General features: G+C 35.4%; 1 protein-coding gene across 2 annotated transcripts in view; it reads right to left on the reverse strand.

Annotated features, from left to right (window-relative positions):
• LOC110021591 (protein ABHD11) overlaps positions 1-20,630 on the reverse strand; it is a 53,974-nt gene that overhangs the window by 17,648 nt on the left and 15,696 nt on the right. The window contains exons 4-9 of one of the 2 annotated variants that reach the window (XM_020720154.1): positions 15,075-15,165; positions 13,806-13,849; positions 13,560-13,658; positions 3,215-3,272; positions 3,043-3,095; positions 2,807-2,908 (exon numbers count right to left, since the gene is read on the reverse strand). In XM_020720154.1, coding sequence (XP_020575813.1) covers positions 2,807-2,908; positions 3,043-3,095; positions 3,215-3,272; positions 13,560-13,658; positions 13,806-13,849; positions 15,075-15,165 — 447 coding nt within the window. Of the gene's footprint in view, positions 1-2,806; positions 2,909-3,027; positions 3,096-3,214; positions 3,273-13,559; positions 13,659-13,805; positions 13,850-15,074; positions 15,166-20,630 lie in introns of both variants that reach the window. The other variant, XM_020720153.1, reaches the window with a different exon arrangement.

Consider the following 20,630-nt stretch of genomic DNA (forward strand, 5'->3'; position numbering starts at 1 on the left):
GGAGTTCCACCGTTGGGAAGCTGCTCGGTCGAGCAGAGATCGAGGAGGCCGCGTGCGTGAATGGACCGCGAGAAACGCGAGAAGATAGTCGCGAGCGAGATTGGCAAGGAGAGTCGTGGATCGTGGATCTGTCGTGGGGCTAGGGCACGGGCGAGGAGCAGTCGCGGGATCGAGTCGAGCGCAAGATGGGGAATTTAATCGTGCCAGGAGAATGGGGAAATAGATATTAGGGTTTTATTATTATATAATTAAAAAGAATAAGTATGAAAATACTTAATTTTTAAAGTAAAATTTTGATTTGCACATTTTAATTCGTGTGTAAAATCATTGTAAATTGGATGTTCCTTTTAAGTAATTTTGACGCTCCGGACGCATTGACGCGATCTGTTTCGCCACCGGAAGTCGTTTTGACGAATTTATCAATTTGCGTGTCAATTTTGTCGTGTCGAAAGTATGGCAATATGGGTGTCCTTTCCTACCAAAATTGGTATCCCAGACGCGTTGGCGCAGTCCAATTTGTCGTCGGAGGTCATCCGGAGAAGTTCGCATTTTCACCCGTCCTTTAGGCTTAATTGAAGTCTGATTTCGTGCAATTTTGTGAACTTTGTGTATTTGGTGTGTGTATGTGACGAAAAAGTCATGACAATGTTTTCCTAAGGCTTGGAGTCCTATTAGGAACTTTTCCTCTGAATCTTCGCAAAATAACTCATAACCGCTCGTTCATAAAATGATGGTCTTGTGCCAAAAAATGCTAGACATCAAAGAAAAATAGAAAGTGGTTAGAATTTCTAAAAGGGTGAGTCTTAATTCTAGTTTTCTAAGATGGTCAATAGAAATTCCTAGAGCTAGATCCTAAGACCCTAGAAAAGTAAATGACCTCAAAAATGAGGTCAACGGTGGGTAGGTGGCTAACAAGAATGGGGAGCGGGGCCGGGCAGCACAAGAAGGCGACAAGGACAGCAGTATCAAGTAGGAAGGATAGAGGGGATTGTGGCGACTGTCTGGAAGGTTGGAGGGTTGGCGACTGCGAAACGGGGAAGGGGAGGGATGCAGGAAAGATGGCATCACAGAGAAAAGAGGAAAATACGCATCACCTCGGACGAGTTACAGTTGAAGCAACTTCTCACCATCAGACACAACCTTAGAAGGGAAAAAAGGGACATCAGAGGCTGTTCAAACAGAAAACTCAAGAAAAACTAAACCCAAATTAAATAACAACATATTTATAACTTCAAATTTATAAATAGAATGGCTTTTTTATGTTTTAGATTTCAATTTTGGTGTCGTTTTGTTGCTAAAAATGAAATGCAATGTAAAAGGTTTGTAGATCTTTGATTATAATGTATTTGAAAAATTTTTGAGTTGTTTGGCTTACAGTAAAATAAACGTAAGACTATATTTTTTTTTTTCTTGGTTTGAAGTAGATTGAAAACAATGTATTTACTTGAGCAAAAGACAGCGCGCAAAAGCCGGGAATAGGCGACGATGACAAAGGCAACCGGCGACAGCGGACTGGTATTGGCAGAGGGCAGCTGCGGATGGCAACAGGCAGAAGCAAGCGGCGACGGCGGCGACGACAGCTCGCAAGGGCAACAACGGCTGGAAAGGACGACGGCAGCTGGCGAGGGCCATAGCGACAGTGGCAGACAAAGACGGCGACGAGCGACAAAGGATGGCAACGCCGGCAGAGTGCGGGAGGCAGTAGGGGGAGGGGGGAGGCGGGAGGCGGGTTGTGGCAATTTGCCTATAACATTTTATATGAATGATGTAATTCAAATTCGGCCAAATTGATCGAATTCTAAGTTCATTCAAAAAGAACTATGGTATAAAGTTCAAATCAATTAAAAATTTACATTGTATTTGTAAATTTTCAAACTAAATATAATACTCACAAATCTATGCAAAAGAATTACAGTACACCACTAATTCACTCAACCAAACGACGCCTTTATTATAAAATGAAAGCGTTTGATAGTTTTTCTCAGTTCTACCAACAGTTCCAACCTTGATAATTGAAAGCTACCGGGTTGGGTCGTGACAGAATATAATATTAAGATGAGAAAAAAACCTTCAAATATAATATAAGAGGCATCTTCCATGCATAATGTGTATTAAATCCACACCTTAACCTATCCCCAATTCACTCCAATACTCCTTGATATGGATAATTCTTCTCAAGCGCCAAATAGTAAAAGTTGAGCAAGTTTATTCAACCATATCAAATATGAACTAAGACTGAAAGAAGTACATTGTACTGACCAAAGAGATTAAGACATATTGGTGCAACCACATGAACTTATCAAACAATGTGGCATGTGACAAACTTGAGGGCTTGAGAACCTCCTCAATTAGAACTCTAGGGTAGATGCATATCTTCCTCAAAACCAAATTTTAAGTAAATTAAAGAAAACAAGATATATTTAGTATAATGTTCCAACAAGACAATGTACAGAAAAAGTAACAAAGAGAAGATCTAGATGGACAACGAAGAATCTTCAAAATAAAATAAAAACCCTCAATCTTTTAAAAATATTTCAAGCCTTCAAAACATGAAGAAAAAGCAAGCAAACCATAGGAAAAGTCTAGGCAATTTTTTTGGCAAATGATAAAAAAATGATTGAGCAAATAAATAAATATAGAAACCTGGAACTAAAACATTAAAGAAAAATCATTTATATGAAAGCAACAGGTAAAAGACCTTGCCATAAAAAAATTGAAACTAATTATAGCCACTTTAAGAGATTATAACAACTAAAACTATTATAACGTAAAGTAACTAAGAGCTCAATCAAAATGGACGATTTACCTTTTTTGGTAGTCTTTGCAAGAATGCAATTAATTCGCCAGGATGGTCGTTACCATCTCCGCCAGGACGAACCTTCCCGGGAGTAGCATCAAGGATCCAAACCTTCGAACAAGAAGAACAATAAATGAATAGGCTAATTAATCCTGTGCCGATAAATTGCTTTCGTAAACATCTGATGCCACTTGAAAGATTTGGCATTAAATCTGGAAAAGATATCGTACAGAGAACATCATTACCCTCAGAGGACGTGCAAGGGGCTTCGCAGCTTGGTCTACCATACTTAAGGCAACTGGAAGCGAGCAAGATTAGGCACATAATAGTTTATTTTATCCTGACAACTTCAAAAAAAAAAAATTGCAATGCGTGTAGTTGTAGCCACTACCATGCTAAAATGTAGGTTATCAGTACCTTTTCCTCCAAAGCTGTGTCCAACTAAAACTCGAGGAATTATCCTTAGTTGTCTCACCTAAGTAATACAACATAACTTTCAAATTTCTCTCTTTTAGCAGAGTAATAAAAATAGAGAGGTAATGAAAATAAAAATAGAATTAAATGAAAACATGACATTCAATAGGACACAATGGAGAAAAAAATGATTCATGTAGCCGACCACATTTAGTGGGATAAAGGCTTGTTATTGTTGTTGTTGTAGTGCCATAGATCATCAAAAATCTAACTAAAGAGAGAAAAAGTTCCGAAGAACTACATAGAGATTGTAATGCCAAATAAACAGTAGGTGAATGACTATTGCAAAGGCATATCTAGAATCCTCTAAGAAAATAAGCTATGCATGTTGAGATGGATGCTCTTCGTTATCGGTAAAATATGGGAATAAGTTGCCCATACCTCTTGGATCAAGCTAATCAGCTAGTCAATGATGTTTCATTATCTAGTTTCATTAGGGCGACTTAGCTAGTTACCAAATGTCTGAAACAAATTTATGAGATAGATTATTTTGATACTTCTTATTCAGTCAAAAAACTTCATTCTCACATTTATAATCATTGAGATCATCAATCAAGATTAGTCCATGCTGCAAATGGATATTAGTAATATCATTCTTTTTTATGATCAAAATGAGGCAGTGTTCATAAAAAAATATGCCAGGAATATTACTCAAAAGGAAGAAATGCATATGCCTACTTAGGAAAGCATATATGGGCTCAAGCAATGTAATATTTCGTTTCATCTACTGGGATAAAAATCGAAACATCAAATCGAGAGGAAAGAGGAAACAAGGAAAAGAAGATGAAAAAAACAGTTAGAAGCCGAAGAGTGAGAGGTTCCCGTAGTCAAAGAGATATTTTCGTATATAAATACATGCGTAGGAGGTCGGTGGAGGCGAGTCGACTTACCTGAAGAGTCGAACAACGAGCTCAAAAGACGACAAGCGCAAATTAAGGCAGAGGCAACGTCTCTGTCAAGCGAAGGAGGAGGATGTTGGTGACTAGCAGAGGAGAGGAAGAAGAAGATGTGAGTCGAGACACTCTTGAAACATAGTCAAGCTTCGATCTGGAGGGAGTCGAAGCCGAACCCTTGTACGTAGGAAGAAGAAGAAAAACGGCGAGAAGAACAATTGAGTTGCATCGTGAAGTCGAGGGTACTCGTATGCAGAGGGAAAAAATATTACATCAGGACTCCGCACGTAGAGTTGCATGCGGAGTTCAATGAAATCAAGTCACACACGTGAATGTTAGAAAAAAAAAACCTGTCCGGTAACAAGGTAATATTCCTCCCGTGTTATTCAGGTGTTATTATGTGTTATTCAAGTGTTATTGTATTATTATAACACCAAGAATATTCTCAGAACACAATAAAACATGAATAACATACAATAACACCTGAATAACACGGGGAAATATTCCCGTGTTACCAGAAATATTCCTCTGCGACGTGATTTCATTGGACTGCGTACGTAACTCTACGTGCGGAGTCCTGATGTAATATTTTTTCATGTAGAGGAGGTCACGACGGGAGAAGAAGAAGAATACGTGCGGGCGCTGAGCTAGGCTGAGCTTACAAGGTAAGAATTATAAATTTTGTATTTTAATATTATATATTACTTGGTTTATATTTATATAAATCTTTGTGTGTAATATTAATAAATATTAGTACATAGATAATAAAAAAGATTTATTTGAAATATGAAAATAAAGTTTAAAATTAATTTTTTAAATCTAAGTGGATATTTATTGAATATTGAATAAAATCATAAATGTTGTTTTAGCTAAAATTTTGAAAATCAAATTAAAGTGACATGAATACTTAAAATAAAGCTTCTAATCAATAATTAAAATTACATAGTAATTAAGAGATTAAAAAAGTATAATTAATTATATATTTAAGCTTTATATTTTTACACTATTGTAGACAGCTAACTATTGAAGACAAAAATTAAATGTGTTTGAAACAAGCATACAACTTTGAGGTGAGTACTCATGTTCTTCTATTATGGTAGTATTTTGTATCTTCTAGACCGAATGAATTAATTAATACTTTCATTAGTTATATGGTAAATGACTGCAACACATGATTTTGAATTATAGTGAATTTTGTTCATATTAAACGAATGATATGTGTGTACATCCGTATTGAAAGAGTTGACTGTTATGCAAATGAGAAATGAATGTTTTTTTTTATTGGAAAGTAATATTTTTATTCGATGCTTGTCTTTCCATCATTAACTATTATGGAATCACCTCTTGACGGTACTAATAGGGGAACACAAATATGCCCGTGGACGTAAATGAAAAAAGATATTGATATTGATGTATTTTAATTGACACACTTTTTAGACGGTGCCCATATAAGTTGTAAATATATGATATTGATATAGATTCCTTAAATAGTATGTTAAATGTTTATAGATTCTTTAAATAGTATGTATAGAAGGTAATGATTTCATACCAAGATAACGACCTCGAACGTCGCCTAAACTCCAATTAAGACCAACTAAAAATATGTAAACCTGGCTGTTTTCCTCTCCCTTCTTAAGGCGGCGTAATCATTCGAATTGTCCCAAATATCATCATAGTATTGAACAAACTCATGTCATAATATTACCAACTCATTGTAATGGATAGTAACATCACGATCATTCTGATTGGATTTTCAAAGCTTGTTGAGTTTTCAAATAAAAAATTTGAGTAGAATTCTCTAAGTCTAAATAAAGATCTCGAATGGCCTCCTTGACATCTTTAGCAGTGAGACAAAATAAGTGAATTTTCCTATGGTAGATTCCATAAAGTTGACTAGCCAAGCAATAATAAGAGAGTTTTCAACTTGTTATTTCTTTTAATTAGGATCACTAGCAAAAGGCTTCGAGATTTCACAATTAAATGCCCAATTTTGCCTCTCCCGTCGATTGCCAATTTTATGGATTAACCTCACTCGAGATAATTGTGTCCATTGAGTTTTATAACCGTAAGTAAATGGGTTGCATTATGGATAATAATCAACAGATACAGACATAAGAGAAGTTGTGGGGTGAGGCGACGAGATTTATAAATTATTGTAACCGATAGGTATGTGAAATTGTCTTAGGGCCTCAGTCATCGCCAACTTGTATGACATCATCAGGATAGAGAAGATGATGGGGAAAAAGATGAGGAACAACTGTCATGAGAAGCTCCAATGCTTTGGTCGGGTAATTAAGGCCCAAAGGTGAAAGGGTGTTGTTGAGGAAGTTGAAGCCCACGAATGGGTTCTCGAGGTCGAGATTAGCGTGGTTTTGCACCGCCTCTGCTATAGCAAGATTCGTGCTTCGCAAAGCCCTAGCTCTGATATCATGAAAGATTTTGTGAGAAGAAAAAAATACTAATTCGCCTTAGATTTCATAAGAGATGTTTACGAGCTAAATAGCAAAGGAAGGCCACCAAATTTGAAATGCCAAAATCAGCCACAAAATCCTCATACTAGAAAATAGGAAACTACCAACAACTGAAAATTCTAACAAAACAAAATAATGTAGATTGAAAAACTCTAATTTTCGCCCTAAAATTCCAACAAAGAATAATATAGAGTAAAGGCCCACCTAACATTTAGAAGGATGTGGTTCAAGACTGTAATGGAAGAATTTTATATTTCATCAAAGGACCAGGCACATTGAGGTTGATTGTTATTTTATATAGAATGTTTTTACTCATATTTCCAATTCAAAATATGTGCTGAATATTTAGGACTTCTCTCATTTTCTCACTTTGTGACATTGATATATATATATATATATATTGAAAGCCCAAAGGCTAATATATTAAATAGAAAGAAAAATGCAGATACAATGTGTGGGAGAGCCCAAGCATGACACCCTGCCCACACAATAACCACACATGGTTCCAAAACTAGAAAATACAGAAAGGTACATGAGAGGCTTAAAAAAAAGCCTAAAAGTGTCGAAAAACAAAGTATCAGGTGGTTGGAGAGCGACCCACTTTGGCTTTGCCTTTGCCCCCAGTTTTAGTGAAAGAGTCGGCTAATAAATTGGTAAGATAAGTGTCATTGTTAGTAGTAACCAATGTATCATCCAATAAGTTCTCTAGCTCGAGTCGGCCTCCATTCTTCTTTTCTTCTTCCTCCTGGAATAGACAATGTCATTCCTCCTCCGAAGATTGGCTCACCTGATCTTGGTCTAAAGTGTGTTGGACATGTGAAAGTTGTTGAACATTAGAAGCAACTACATGTTGTACCAGTTGTTCTTTAATTAAATCAAAAGAGCACTCTCGTGTGTCTTGACATGTAAGTGAGTCATCTTCAATAACAGTGGGTGGTATAAGCACAACTGGATCTGTAGTTGTAGTATGGTATTCTTCGTCAGGAATTGTGGTGTTGGAATCGGGTTGCATCTTCTCATTCTCAACAGGGATGATAGATGGCTGATCTTTAGCGATATCTGACCTTAGATGAGGATGCAAGCGATAGTAAATAGTGGAACTGTGGTCAAACATACTGCAATGAGAGCAATAAGGAAGGTGTGATTCTATTTCAACCTTTTGCCAATACCCGTTGTGAGTGGTTCCAATCCATACATCATCCGTAGCTGGTTAAGTGATATCTCTCTCAACTAACACACAAGCCATAGAGGGTCTGGATACAACAAGCGTAGGGCTATCAACCTTGAGAGGCTTACCGTAAGCAGTTGCTAAGGAGTAGATAATTTCCAAATTGAACAGATGCAATTTTAACCACAGAAATTTTATCCAAACTGGAATGATAGGGGACTCCGCTTTATGATCAAAATCAACAGTCCACTTAAGAATTTTCATATAACGGTTGCCGATCTTGATGACTTTCCGAGAAAAAATACAAGTGTAATCGACATCGTAAGATAACTGAATCAGTATGTGTCAACCGTCAAGTAAAACAATATTCCAACTGCCCAACAGCTTCATAGCATCAAATTCTTTTCAAATAATCTCAAATTTTGGGTGACCATAAAAAAATTTTTCCACTACAGTAAAACGTCAAGAATATACGAGAGTACTGGTTTCAACCTCTGTGAGAATAAGAGCAGGTTTCCCATTTTTTTCCCAATTTTTTAATGAATGTATGATCCCCACCACCTTCAAGAGCCTCGTAGAAAGATTGTAGAATATTGTAAGATTTACTTATAAGAAAACCAGTCTCTGAATCTGAAAAAGAAGCACTAGTAGGAATAGAGAGGCCTCTGGCAACTGCAATGGCATAGGAACGTGTCCATGCCATCTCCGCCTACAATCTGTCGGGCAGGAAGCGAGAAGGACGTCGTCTGGATAAAGAAGTGCGAAGGAGGTGTCGTCGGGAAGGAAAGCGAAATCGTGTCACCTGAGGAAAAGCGGAAGTTGCGTCGTCTGGAAGCTGCGAAGCTCGCACAAGGTGTCTTCCAAACCACGGGAGACTTCGTCCAGCCTTGATTCCTTCAGTTCTGTTCCAGCCCGACGATGAAGGGCTCCATCGATTTCGTCATCTTCCTTCGTTCGTATATATATATATATATATATATATATATATATATATATTAGAAATCCCAAAAAGGCTAATATATTAACTAGAAAGAAATATACAAATACAATGTGTTGGAGGGCCCAAACATGGTACCTTGGCCACACCAAAACCACAAGGGGTTCCAAAGCTAGAAAATACTGAAAAGTACATTAGAGACATAATGCCTAAAAATGCTAAAATACATAATATCAGGTGGCTAGAGAGAAACTCAATTTGGTTTTACCTCTGCCTTTGGTTCTAGGAAAGGAGCAAGCTAATAAGTTGGTAAGATAATTGTCATTGCAGTAGTAACCAATGTATCATCCAATATGTTCCCGAGCTGGAGTCGGTCTCCATTATTCTTCTTCCTCCTGGAATAAACCTGTGTTTGCAGCGAAAGGTAACCCTCTTCCTCTTTTTTTTCAAGCTTTTTAAGGAATTATCTGTTCTGCTCATAATTTATAAAGAGGTGTTTACACTTTTTTTCTGATAATTTCTTGCCTGACGATATGAGCAATCTTTCAAATCTACTTGAATTGGAATTTGCCCCGGAATGCGTATTATAATGCACCTGGAATTAGGAAATTAAGGTCATCTTAAGAACGAATCGAACTGGTGAGTTGGAACATATGAGCAACTTGAGCAGATTAAAAGTACAGTTCTTTTTTTCTTTGGAAAACGTTAAGAATGCTAGAGAGGCTTGCACTGTGAAATTATTTGAGAAGAGAAAACTCAGATTTATTCTTCAATTGGGGCAAAACTATTGACGAATGAGAATCATACAGGGGAGTTGAAAGCCTACACGCCACACGATTTTTTAGTATTTACATATCTGACACCGAAATTTGATATCACATATGCAGAACTTCAAACACTGGCCTATTCTATATTTATTGGAGTATTTACAAACATACCACCCAATCTCTATATGTCTATATATCCAACACAAGCTTTGCTCCTTTACATTTATACCACTCATCTTTTATGTCTTTACATTTCTAACACCCAAGAGGTAATGCAGGATTGCAGTTCCTCTCATTGTTTATATGTATATCTTTGTAGATCCTCAACATGTTTATATTCATGAAAATCTGAAGTTATGCGGGCTGATTTAGTGAAGATTTGAGATCCATGTGGATTGTTTTTGGTTTCATGGCCTTATTATTTTTTGGAGAAAGTTTAAGTGTTAATCTTGTGATATTTAAATGCACATGTTTTGTGATTGTTGAGCTGCTTGTTTTGGAATGCTTCGGGCATTTGATTTTTGCGAAGTTTTGTTTTGACTCGCTCGAGTTTTTGGAGGCTTTTATGGTTTGTTTGGCCTACAGTTGGCTTTATATCGTTCTATTATTTGGATGTTTAGTTGGTATCCTGCTTTCATTTGTTTTAAAATCAGATCTTTGGAAAGTTACGACAAGGTGTTTTGCTTTGATTTGCTGAAGCTAGACTCTAAAATCTTGGAGATGCTTTGTTTTGATTTGCTGGAGTTGAAATATAGAACTTTGGGCAGTGTTTCTGCTCTAGTATATTGAAGCCGAAATACAGAATTTTGGAGATTTTCTTTGCTTTTGCTTGCTGAAACCGAACATTTACATTTGGGGGTTTCTTTGGTTTAGTTTGCTGAAACTGAACTTCTAGAAACTTTGGAAATTTCTTTACTTTGGTTTGTTAGAGCCAAACTTCAGAATTAGATATTTGAGAAGGATGTAACTAGTTTGAAGTTGCTTTACACAATGAATTTGGAGATTTCAATTAGTTTGGTCTCGCTCGTCAAAAATAGAATCTCTTTTGGTTGTGTTCACGTTATTGGAATGAATATGAATTAATTAAATGACATATAAGTTGAAAGTGGGTCTTTAAATATTCTTTTGGTGGTTACTTTTAAATATGAAATTGATGATTTGGTTACATTGAGGCTGCATTGGCTAGCTTTAACAGGTGATATTTGGATCGCTCTTTTTCGAGATTATTTTATAACTTTTTAGCAACGAAATCGATGACTTTTGGGCTGCATTTGTGGGCTATATTTGTAGTTGTGGCACAGGTTTGGTCTCTTCGCCATTTTGACTTGCTTGAAATATAGTTTGGAAATTATATCTTTTTGGTTGATCTGTTTGTGAAATTGGATGAGATGATACCCTTTTGAGTTGATTCGAGCATCATGGGGCCGCCTTTTTGGGTCTTTTCGTCGATTATTTTTGTTCACCCTTCACATTTTCGACCATTCGGGTGAATTGTTTCTTCCTCTCTCTAACCCTTTTTTTTTTATTTTTGTTCTTCCTTACTTCTTGGTTTTAGTTTTAGGTGTTTATGTCCGATACAAAATTGCACATATATAGCCATCGTTATATATAAAACCATCAATCAATGTTGCAAGTAGGTCGGTTTTAATTTGAGACTTAGAGTAGTGATGACAAAGGCACACCGGTGGTAGAGCGGAATGATATTTCATCCTCCGACATCATGACCAAATCCAGGAACCCGATGAACAGTAGAATGATAATATCATTCACCGACACAAGACTAGCGAGAGACCCATACCTTCTTAGGTTTGCGGTCCTACGCTCGACAGCGTGATCGACTCGGTTGTCCATGTGCATGCTAAAATTAATACTTCTTTTTGTATGCATGAAATCCATGTGCATGCTAAAATATAAATTTTAAATGTATTGTAACTTGGTTGTCCACTTGTCGATTACCGGTATCAGGCTAAGGAGCATCCTCCTAAGTTAGGTTTAGTAGGACACCTTTCTAATTGAGTGGCGGGCACTATACATTCGGGTGACCGATAATAGCCACCGACGTCCCTCGAGTATATATGTATAGTATCTGAGTTTAGCCCCGACCAGAGTGCTTGTGGTTTTCTCTCTTCGAGATTTTTTCGTGTGATTTTATTGGAGCTTTTGGTAAAGCACTCATGGTTTTTTTTCTGGGATCTTCCCATGTTTTCGAAGACTTTCTTTGAGTTGTCATTCACTGTTTTTCTCGAGTTTTTCGTCGTGGGTCATTTGCCGCATTTTTCTCGAGTTTTTCAAGTGGTGCTTCTTTTGTTACTCTTTTTTACTTATACAATGCATGCTAACTCGTTTCTTAAATTCTATCACTATACTTATATCTGCTACATCAACCACACTTAAAATAGCAGCGGACCTCCCAGGTATACAAGTTTGTTTTACATTTACGGCGTTTTACTTTACAGCACACTTTGTTGTTCTTCTCCACTGTACAGTCTACTGTTTTCCTACACCGCATGTTTTACGGCTCCTATACATATTGTGTTGTCATTGCTTTCATTTGCTATACCTGCTACTGTTCTTTTACCCACTATATCTTAGAGTATGAGGCCAGTAGTTGATTTTATAGGAGGTACCTGACAGCAGACCGTTGACTCAACAATTGCATGTACACATAAAATTAACATCGAACTCGAAGGTGATACGATGGGGAGCTCAGAGCTAGCATTGTGGGTAGCACGACCATCTTCAACAGCAAAACGTGTCTACGTCAACTAAACAATTCCTTAGGACTTCGAGGTTGTTTGCTTATGCAACATAAATCCTCAACTCATCTGTAGGCTTTTGTATGGGACTGTTATATAATATAAGTCCTAACTCGTCTTACGATTCCGAGGTTGTCATTTGTAACAGCCTAAATCCTCATATCTTTCAAGCTATGCATGTGAGCGTTTCACATAAATGTAAGTCATAAACTACTAAAAATTTGCAGGATTAAACACTTAAATAATTTCTCTCCAAAAAAGAAGTCAAACTATAGGATAGTTTGGGAAGTCATCGAGGTTCTCCTTTGGATCTATAACATCCCTAGTCTCTCTTCCTTTGGATTTCATAACATGTTTCAAATTTGAATCATTCCTCTTTCACACTTCTTTGTCCTATCTCTTTGAAAAGCACTATCCTTTGAAACTCTTTGAAGACAATATCCTCTGATTTCTATCGAGAGTTTTCTTAGATGACTTCGGTTATCTAAGATGTAATTAACTATAAGGATGTCTTTATATGAAACTTTTCTGAACTCAGATTAATATAAACTCTATTTAATTCTCATATTAAATAGGGGAACTTGTCGGCTTATAAATAAAATGATTTTCGCAGGCTAAACGGATATCATATATTTCTTAGTTTATTTGATCGAGTCTAACCCTCAAGCCTTGTGTTTATCTTTCATGATAGATACATGGTTTGGGTGTAGTGCTCTTTCATTTAAACTATGAAAAATATAAGATCAGTTTGATTTCGTATTTTTATAAAACATATATATATATATATATATGTAAATTAAATGTCTTTCTGAAGCGGGCGACGGGATTCGATTCTGATGACCGACAGCTTCCAACGGACAACCCCCCGACTTTTTAGTGCCGGCAGCTTATATCTTCCCCGCCTCTACTATAGCTTGAATTTAACAAAATAAAAATAAAAATCCTTTATTATTAGAATTTAGAAGTTCATTTTCACTTTGCATATCCACAATAGTGGATAATATAAAAAGCATAAAGTAAAGTTCTTGGCACATTAATGATCATTTTAGCTAACTTCAACTACAATGCAGAATTATTAAGATTAAAATAAAAAATGAAAATGTGATAGATACAGTTCCATCTTGTAAATTCATGCTGCAACATGTAAAGCACGCAACAAAAAAATAATAGATATGGATCATATGAAAGGATTATAACACAGAACTTCTGCATCTTCATGGTAGACAATGGTGCAAAGACATACATACAGAATTTTATAAAAAGGCATGAAAAAACAGAATAAGGCTAGCTGCTTACAAGCTGCAAAACATCCAGGGCAGCAGAAGCAACGGAATGTGGGCCACGCTTCTTTATTGATGCTGAATCAGCATGGCAACGCAAATCAACTAAAAGAAACTGAAAGAAAATTTTAAAAAAAGTTTAAATGCTTGATGATACTATCTCAATGCTAAGACTATCTCTAGAAGAAAAAGCATTGGATAATCAAATTAAAGGATTCCTAATTAAGAGAAATTGGATTATTAAAATCACCATGGGATTTACCTGCCACATGGGAAATTCTTGTGATAATCTCCTTGCAAAAGAGCCTGAGGATTTTTAAATCATAATGGATCAATAAAAAGATCATGAGATGAAATGGTACAAGGAAAACAATAGTGAAACATGTCATAGACTGTCTGCTAGTTTATATTCATATACGTGGCGCCTCAAAATAATAAAGCATTGATAGATCTTAAATTCAGATATGTTTTGATGAACGTCAGAGATTTGTCAACTTATAATGTGCACTCTTTAACAACTAATCTAATTGCATCCCTCATATTAAAAGACAGCAACTTCCAAAGTTGTCTATAGTAAGCTGAGGATGAGGGTGTGATAAATATATTCTAGGGAAAATACAGGGACACAAATAAGGAGAGAACAGGTAAAATTCCAAAATGGAGAAAGAATGAATCAGGAGACAAAATGACTTCAGAAAGAGAAACGTGATGATTAACTCCATAGAATTTAGGGGCATTTACATACATACCTCACAATTCTTATGCATTTACATATCTAACATCTAAACCTTCAAATTTACATGAATACCACTCAAAGCCTTAACATAACATCAATAATACCATTATCATTACCTTTTAGGAAATGAAATACATCTTTTCATCGATAGGTCTATGGCACTAAACTGTTACAAGTGTAAACATCGTGTGTCTGTAAATTTTCCTAGAATATATCAGTCTTTGGCCTTTTAGGAGGAGGAAGTGGAGGCATCAAAACAAAAATATAAGAGATCCAGGGCTACTCTACCTTTAAGCATCTATTCTCAAGGAATAGAACCAGATAACCATAGAATGCAGATAATGGGAAAATATTATTATAAGATGAAGCTGCAGTCACAAGACAAGCATAGAAAAAGTTTGCCATGTTCGAAGAACTACAGAAACAAAATGGATGAACATGAAAAACAAAATACTTTAAATTTCATGTTAAAAAATCATGTAATTTCTCAATCTCAAAAATTTTCTTATTTCTGACATTATGGAAGGGAAACCATAAATGATGGGCTTGAACACAAATAAGTTTCTTTACCCTTCAAAGAACAAATTGAAAACCGGATGTTTTGGAAACTCCTAGCTAGGAAAACTGGAATAATTAATTTGTCCTTTTTGGCGAATAAGCCTTTCAATTAGTTGTATAAGAATGTTCAGGGATATAAGAAGAGACCAATGTAATTTCATTCATGATTACGAGTTATAAATTGTAATATAAAAGGAAAAAATCGTGAAAACTTTAGAAATGCAGAGGTTCATATACCCCAGTTTTTTCTGCATCCAAGAATCCCATGGATGAAAACAGCAGTTGGTGGATCAGGCACAGACTTATCAACAACAGAATTCCACCTAACCTGCAATATTTGAACACATATTTCAATGAATATATTAATCAGTCCAAGATATATTACCAGAATAAAACTTGGGAGAATTTTGTTCTAATTGATAAGACATAAATAGAATTCGACTTAAAATTAAAAACTGATGATACGAAAAGTAGAGAGAATTATAGAAATCAACATAAAGATTTAAATATCTGAGAACCTTGACAATCATAAGAAAAGAATATTGTATCACTAAGAAAAAGTTACTTTCTTACTCTCCCCAAAGTGATGAGAAAACATGGGACTAGTTTTCTTCCGGATAGTGCTCTCTTACAAGTGACCAATTTTCATCTAAAGTTGGATCAAGGTTTATTTATTTTGGTCAAGTCTTCCTATGGCACAAGATCCCATAGTTAATTACCCTCGCCACTTGTAAGAGAGCACTCTCAATTGAGGAGCTTGTTTAGGCTAAAAAATTATGCATGTATTTAATGTTTAAGTTTGAATTGTACTAATAAGGAATGGTTAGATTGATAAGGTAATCTCAATTAACATCTCATAGTTCCAGCATCCCAAGTATATGGGTGTATTCACTGTTATTGTCCAAACATATTGAGCCTTAATATCGAAGAAATCTATATGGCAGGCATAAGCGCCTCCCCTCAAATATCTTGAATGGGCTAGAGTAAATGTGTGCATCAAAAACGTGCATTCAAAGCTAACATAAACTCATTTATTAGAAGTGTTTATCATACTAGTTGCATTGATTAATTCATAAGCGCAAAATAAAATCATTTGCAGTTCGAAGTACTAGACACGACTGATAAGAGCTTTAGATATATGGCATGACCATCAATTTTTCACTAATTTTAGACTACCATAGAAGGGCCCATATAAGAAACACGTTAAGAGTTTTTTAATTTGTACATCTTTTAATTGATGGATTTGATTTTGATTTGCAATCATGTTGATATAAGAGTTGGACAGAATTTAGGTTTATATCCAGTAAAGGTTTAAGAATTAAGTATGATTTGATGGAATTACTGGCTTTGTATTGTCCTAGCTAATTGAGATGAAGGGGTTACAACTGTTAAAAGGATCATACATTACTTACTTTGATAAGAATGTTTTCTTTGTGACGACTCAAACTAATTGAGTTGGGGATTACATTAAAAGGAGGGCCCATTTTATGTCCATTGGGTTCTTGAATTGAGCCTAACATTTTGAATTTTGAATGAAAAGAAAAAAAAAAAACCCCCCCCCCCCCCCCCCTTCAAGTTGGAGCATAAGTATCTATCATGCCCAATTTACTTACAAGGACCTCAAAATTAGGTATAAACAGTCCTTCGGCGAAGATATCTACTATTTTATGAGCAATAGAGAAAAATGGCATACAAATAGCTTCACAATCAGTCTTCTCTTTTATGAAGTGCATGTCAATCTCCACATGTTGTGCGATCATGCTGCACTGAATTTTATGCAATGCATATGGATGTTTTATTGTCACGGCATAACTTCATTGGCATGCTCATTAGAATCTACAGCACTTCAACAAATTTTTTTTAACCATAATATCTCACATACTACAATATACATAGCCTTATATTTTGTCTCAGCACTACTCCTTACAACCATATTTTGTTTCTTACTTCTCCATGTAACTAAGTTTCCCCACACATAGGTACAGCATCCAAGCATTGATCTCTCGTCAATAACTAAGTCCACCCAATCTGCAATAGTGTACGCCTCTATGCTTTTTTGTGTTGTCTTCTAAAAGAGTAAAAATTAATCTGGTATACCTTTTAGATATCTGTGAATTCTGTTAATTGCTTCAAGGTATTTCTCATAGATTGAATGTACAAATTGACTTATAAAACTCATAGCAAAGGAAATGTCTAGTTGTATATATGATAATTATATCAACTTCCTCGCCAATTTTTGACATCTAATTGTATTCACTAGATCACCTTCCTTCCCATCTCCCAGTTTGTGATTGAGATCAATGGGAGTATCAGCAAGTCTACACCCACTAATCCAAGTTTTCTTGAGAAGATCAAGAAAATATTTTCGTTGGGAAACACTAATTCCTTTCTGCAATCAAGCAGCCTCCATACCAAGGAAATACCTCAAAAGACCCCAAGTTTTGGTATAAAAAACATATGATAGAAAAGCCTTCATACAGTTCATCTCATATGCATCATTTCCAGTGAGAATAATATCATCCAAATACACAATGAGCATTGTTATTTTCCTATTGTTTGAATATTTGAAAAATATTGTATGATCTCTTTGTCCCTGAGTATACCCCTAACCTTTAGCAAATAGTGTAAATTTTCCAAACCATGCTTTCGGCAACTGTTTCAACCACTATAAGGTTTTTTTAGTTTACACAACTTTGCGGAGAACCTCTCACTAAATCCCGACGATGCATCTATATACAATTCTTTCTCCAAATTCTCATTAAGGAAGGCATTTTTTATATCTAGCTATTGTATAGGCCACCAGTCAAAATTAATTGCAAGTGGCAGAAGAACCTTTACAGAGTTTAGTTTTGCGACTTTGGCAGCGAATGTCTCTAAATAATTAATATTATATATTTGAGTGAATTCCTTGGCAACCAATTGAGCCTTGCATTGTTCTAAAGAGCCATCATGATTATATTTACTTGTAAACACCCATTTACACCCAAAAGTTGTCTTTTCTTACGGTAGATCAACTAATTTCTCCATGTTATTTTGTTTAAGAGATTTCATCTCCTCGAAAATAGCCTACATCCATTTAGAACATTTCATATGACTTTCAGACATCCTACACAGCATTAGAAATCTCCATACACGACAATTCTGAGGTAAAAGCACAGAAAGTGGTGAGTGAATTTCACACATAATGAGATAACGATGTTGAATGCAAGATTTTTCCCAAATTGGAAGGCTAGACGCATCAGACATAGAATTTGAACTAAGCAGAAATCCAAGACTAAAAGACTCAAAACTCAAAGATGAAATGGGTCGAATATGCGGGTAAAGTATTAGTGGGGATGTTAACTGGCGGGTTTGTAAATTTTTGGCAGTGCAAAACAATCTTAGACCACCCTTTTTTTTATTACTATCATTATTGTAATTCTTTTTCCTATTTCTTTATTGTTATAAACATCATATGTGACATTATATGAACTTCGATATATAAAAGTCTTGACGCAGTCTCTCCTAATATAATATCGCTTGGATTTTCAGGTTGAGCAATCAAGATTGAAGATTATGGAAGTCTTCGGTTTGAAGATACTTATGAAACTCGATAGACAAATTTTTGTTTTACTCCCTCCCTTGAATATGAGAGGTAAAAAAATTGTAATTCAAAAAAGGTGACATCGATGGTAGCAAACAGTTTTTTTTTAAAATTGAGATCAAAACATTGATACACTTTCTGATTAGGAGCATATCTAACAAACACATTTTTTTGCTCGAAGTTCCAAGTTTTTTTTTATTACAAATGTAACTTAAAGAAGCACACCAAATTATCTTTAGAGGTAAAAAAGATAAGAGTCTGTCATGTCATTTTATTGCAGAGTGTCTATACAAGAGTTTTGAAGAATTATTTACAAAAAAAATTATCTCAAAATATTTTTGAAACACACTCGATCATTATCACTTTGAAGATCAAGTTGAATCACTTTACAAAAGGCTTCAAAATTTTAGTTGAATCAAAGATCAACAACACAGTCCTAAAACTAATCAAATTGAAGATCAAGTTTTCTTCAAATTTTTACATATATTTTATTTTAAATCCTTTATTTTAAGCATTGGGCAAAAGTATGGCATCTATGTGTTTCCCTTCAGTCGGTGATTTGAACTCCCACAACTTGTCCACCTACAATTAAAATTCATTGAAATGGCAACATTCTCGAGGTCAAAAGCAATTCAACCCACTGTTGTGACTAGAAAATAAATTATTATAAAATACATAACACCTATTCAAGAGATCTGAAGAAAAACTTGACAGAAGCTCACAACACAAGAATCATAAAAAATGCAAGAACACCAAGATTTAACGTAGAAAAACCAGAAACAACAACAACAACAACAACAACAAGCCTTTATCCCAGTAAGTGGGGTTGGCTAAATGAATCATTTTCTCCATTGCGTCCTACTGAGTATTATATTTTCATTTAATTCTTATAAATTAGGATCATTTTTTATACAATAAGCCCAAGCCTTTCTATGTCTACCCCTGCCAAATCGAATCTAAAACATCTACTCTCCTAACTGGATCATTGCATGGTCGACGTTTAAGGTGACCAAACCATCTAAAACGACTCTCTCTATTCTTTTCTGCCGCTGGAGCTACACCAACCCTATAAAGAATATATTTATTTCGCATTTTGTCTCTAAGCGTAAAGCCACTCATCCACCTAAGCATTCACAACTTGGCAATACTTAACTTAGTTTTATGCTTCTCTTTTAAAGGCGAACATTCAACTTAATAGAGCATTGCATATCTCACCACTATCTTATAAAATTTTCCTTCTAGTCGAAGCGGTACTTTTCTATCACACAATAGGCTCGAAGCATTCCTCCACTTGAACCAACCAACCTTAATTCTACTAATAACATCCCCATGTATATCACCACCACTTTGAACAATAGACCCGAGACACATTTTAAAAAATTGATCACCCATAGTTACAACTTTGTCACTAGAGCTACTATTACTAAAATTACATACCATGTATTCAGTTTAAGTTCTACTCAAACGAAGGCCTTTAAACTCCAATGTAGACCTCCATAATTCAAGTTTTTTTCTCTAGTCTTATCCACAAGAAGTATATCATTCGCAAAAAGCATAAACCAAAACGCATCCTCCTGTGAATGTCTAGTAAGAGCATCCATAACTAAAGCAAAAGGATATATGCTTATAGTCGATCCTAATGTAATCCAATTGAAATAGGAAAATCTCAGTCAATCCTCCTTCTGTTTGAGCACAAGTGACAGCTCTAGTATGCACATCTTTGATGCCTTGAATATAAGTCATATCAATATTTTTCTTCTCTAGAACTCTCCAAAGGATATCTCTTGGAACCTTATCGTAAACTTTTTCCTAAATCAATAAAAATCATATGTAGATCCTCCTTCTTCACTTTGTACTTCTCCATCAAACCTCCCAATAAATGTATAGCTTCCATATTAGACCTGCCCAGCATAAATCCAAACTGAATATGAGAAATTTTTATAACATGTAAATCAATAAAAATCATATGTAGATCCTCCTTCTTCACTTTGTACTTCTCCATCAAACCTCCCAATAAATGTATAGCTTCCATATTAGACCTGCCCAGCATAAATCCAAACTGAATATGAGAAATTTTTATAACATGTCTTAGCCTATATTCAATTATCTTCTCCCATAACTTTAAAGTGTGACACATCAACTAATTCCTCTATAATTTGGACAGTTTTGTGCATTCCTTTTATTCTTAAAAATGGGACCAAATTACTATT

This window comes from Phalaenopsis equestris, unplaced genomic scaffold (assembly GCF_001263595.1).
Source record: "Phalaenopsis equestris unplaced genomic scaffold, ASM126359v1 Scaffold000135, whole genome shotgun sequence".
NCBI lineage: Eukaryota > Viridiplantae > Streptophyta > Magnoliopsida > Asparagales > Orchidaceae > Phalaenopsis > Phalaenopsis equestris.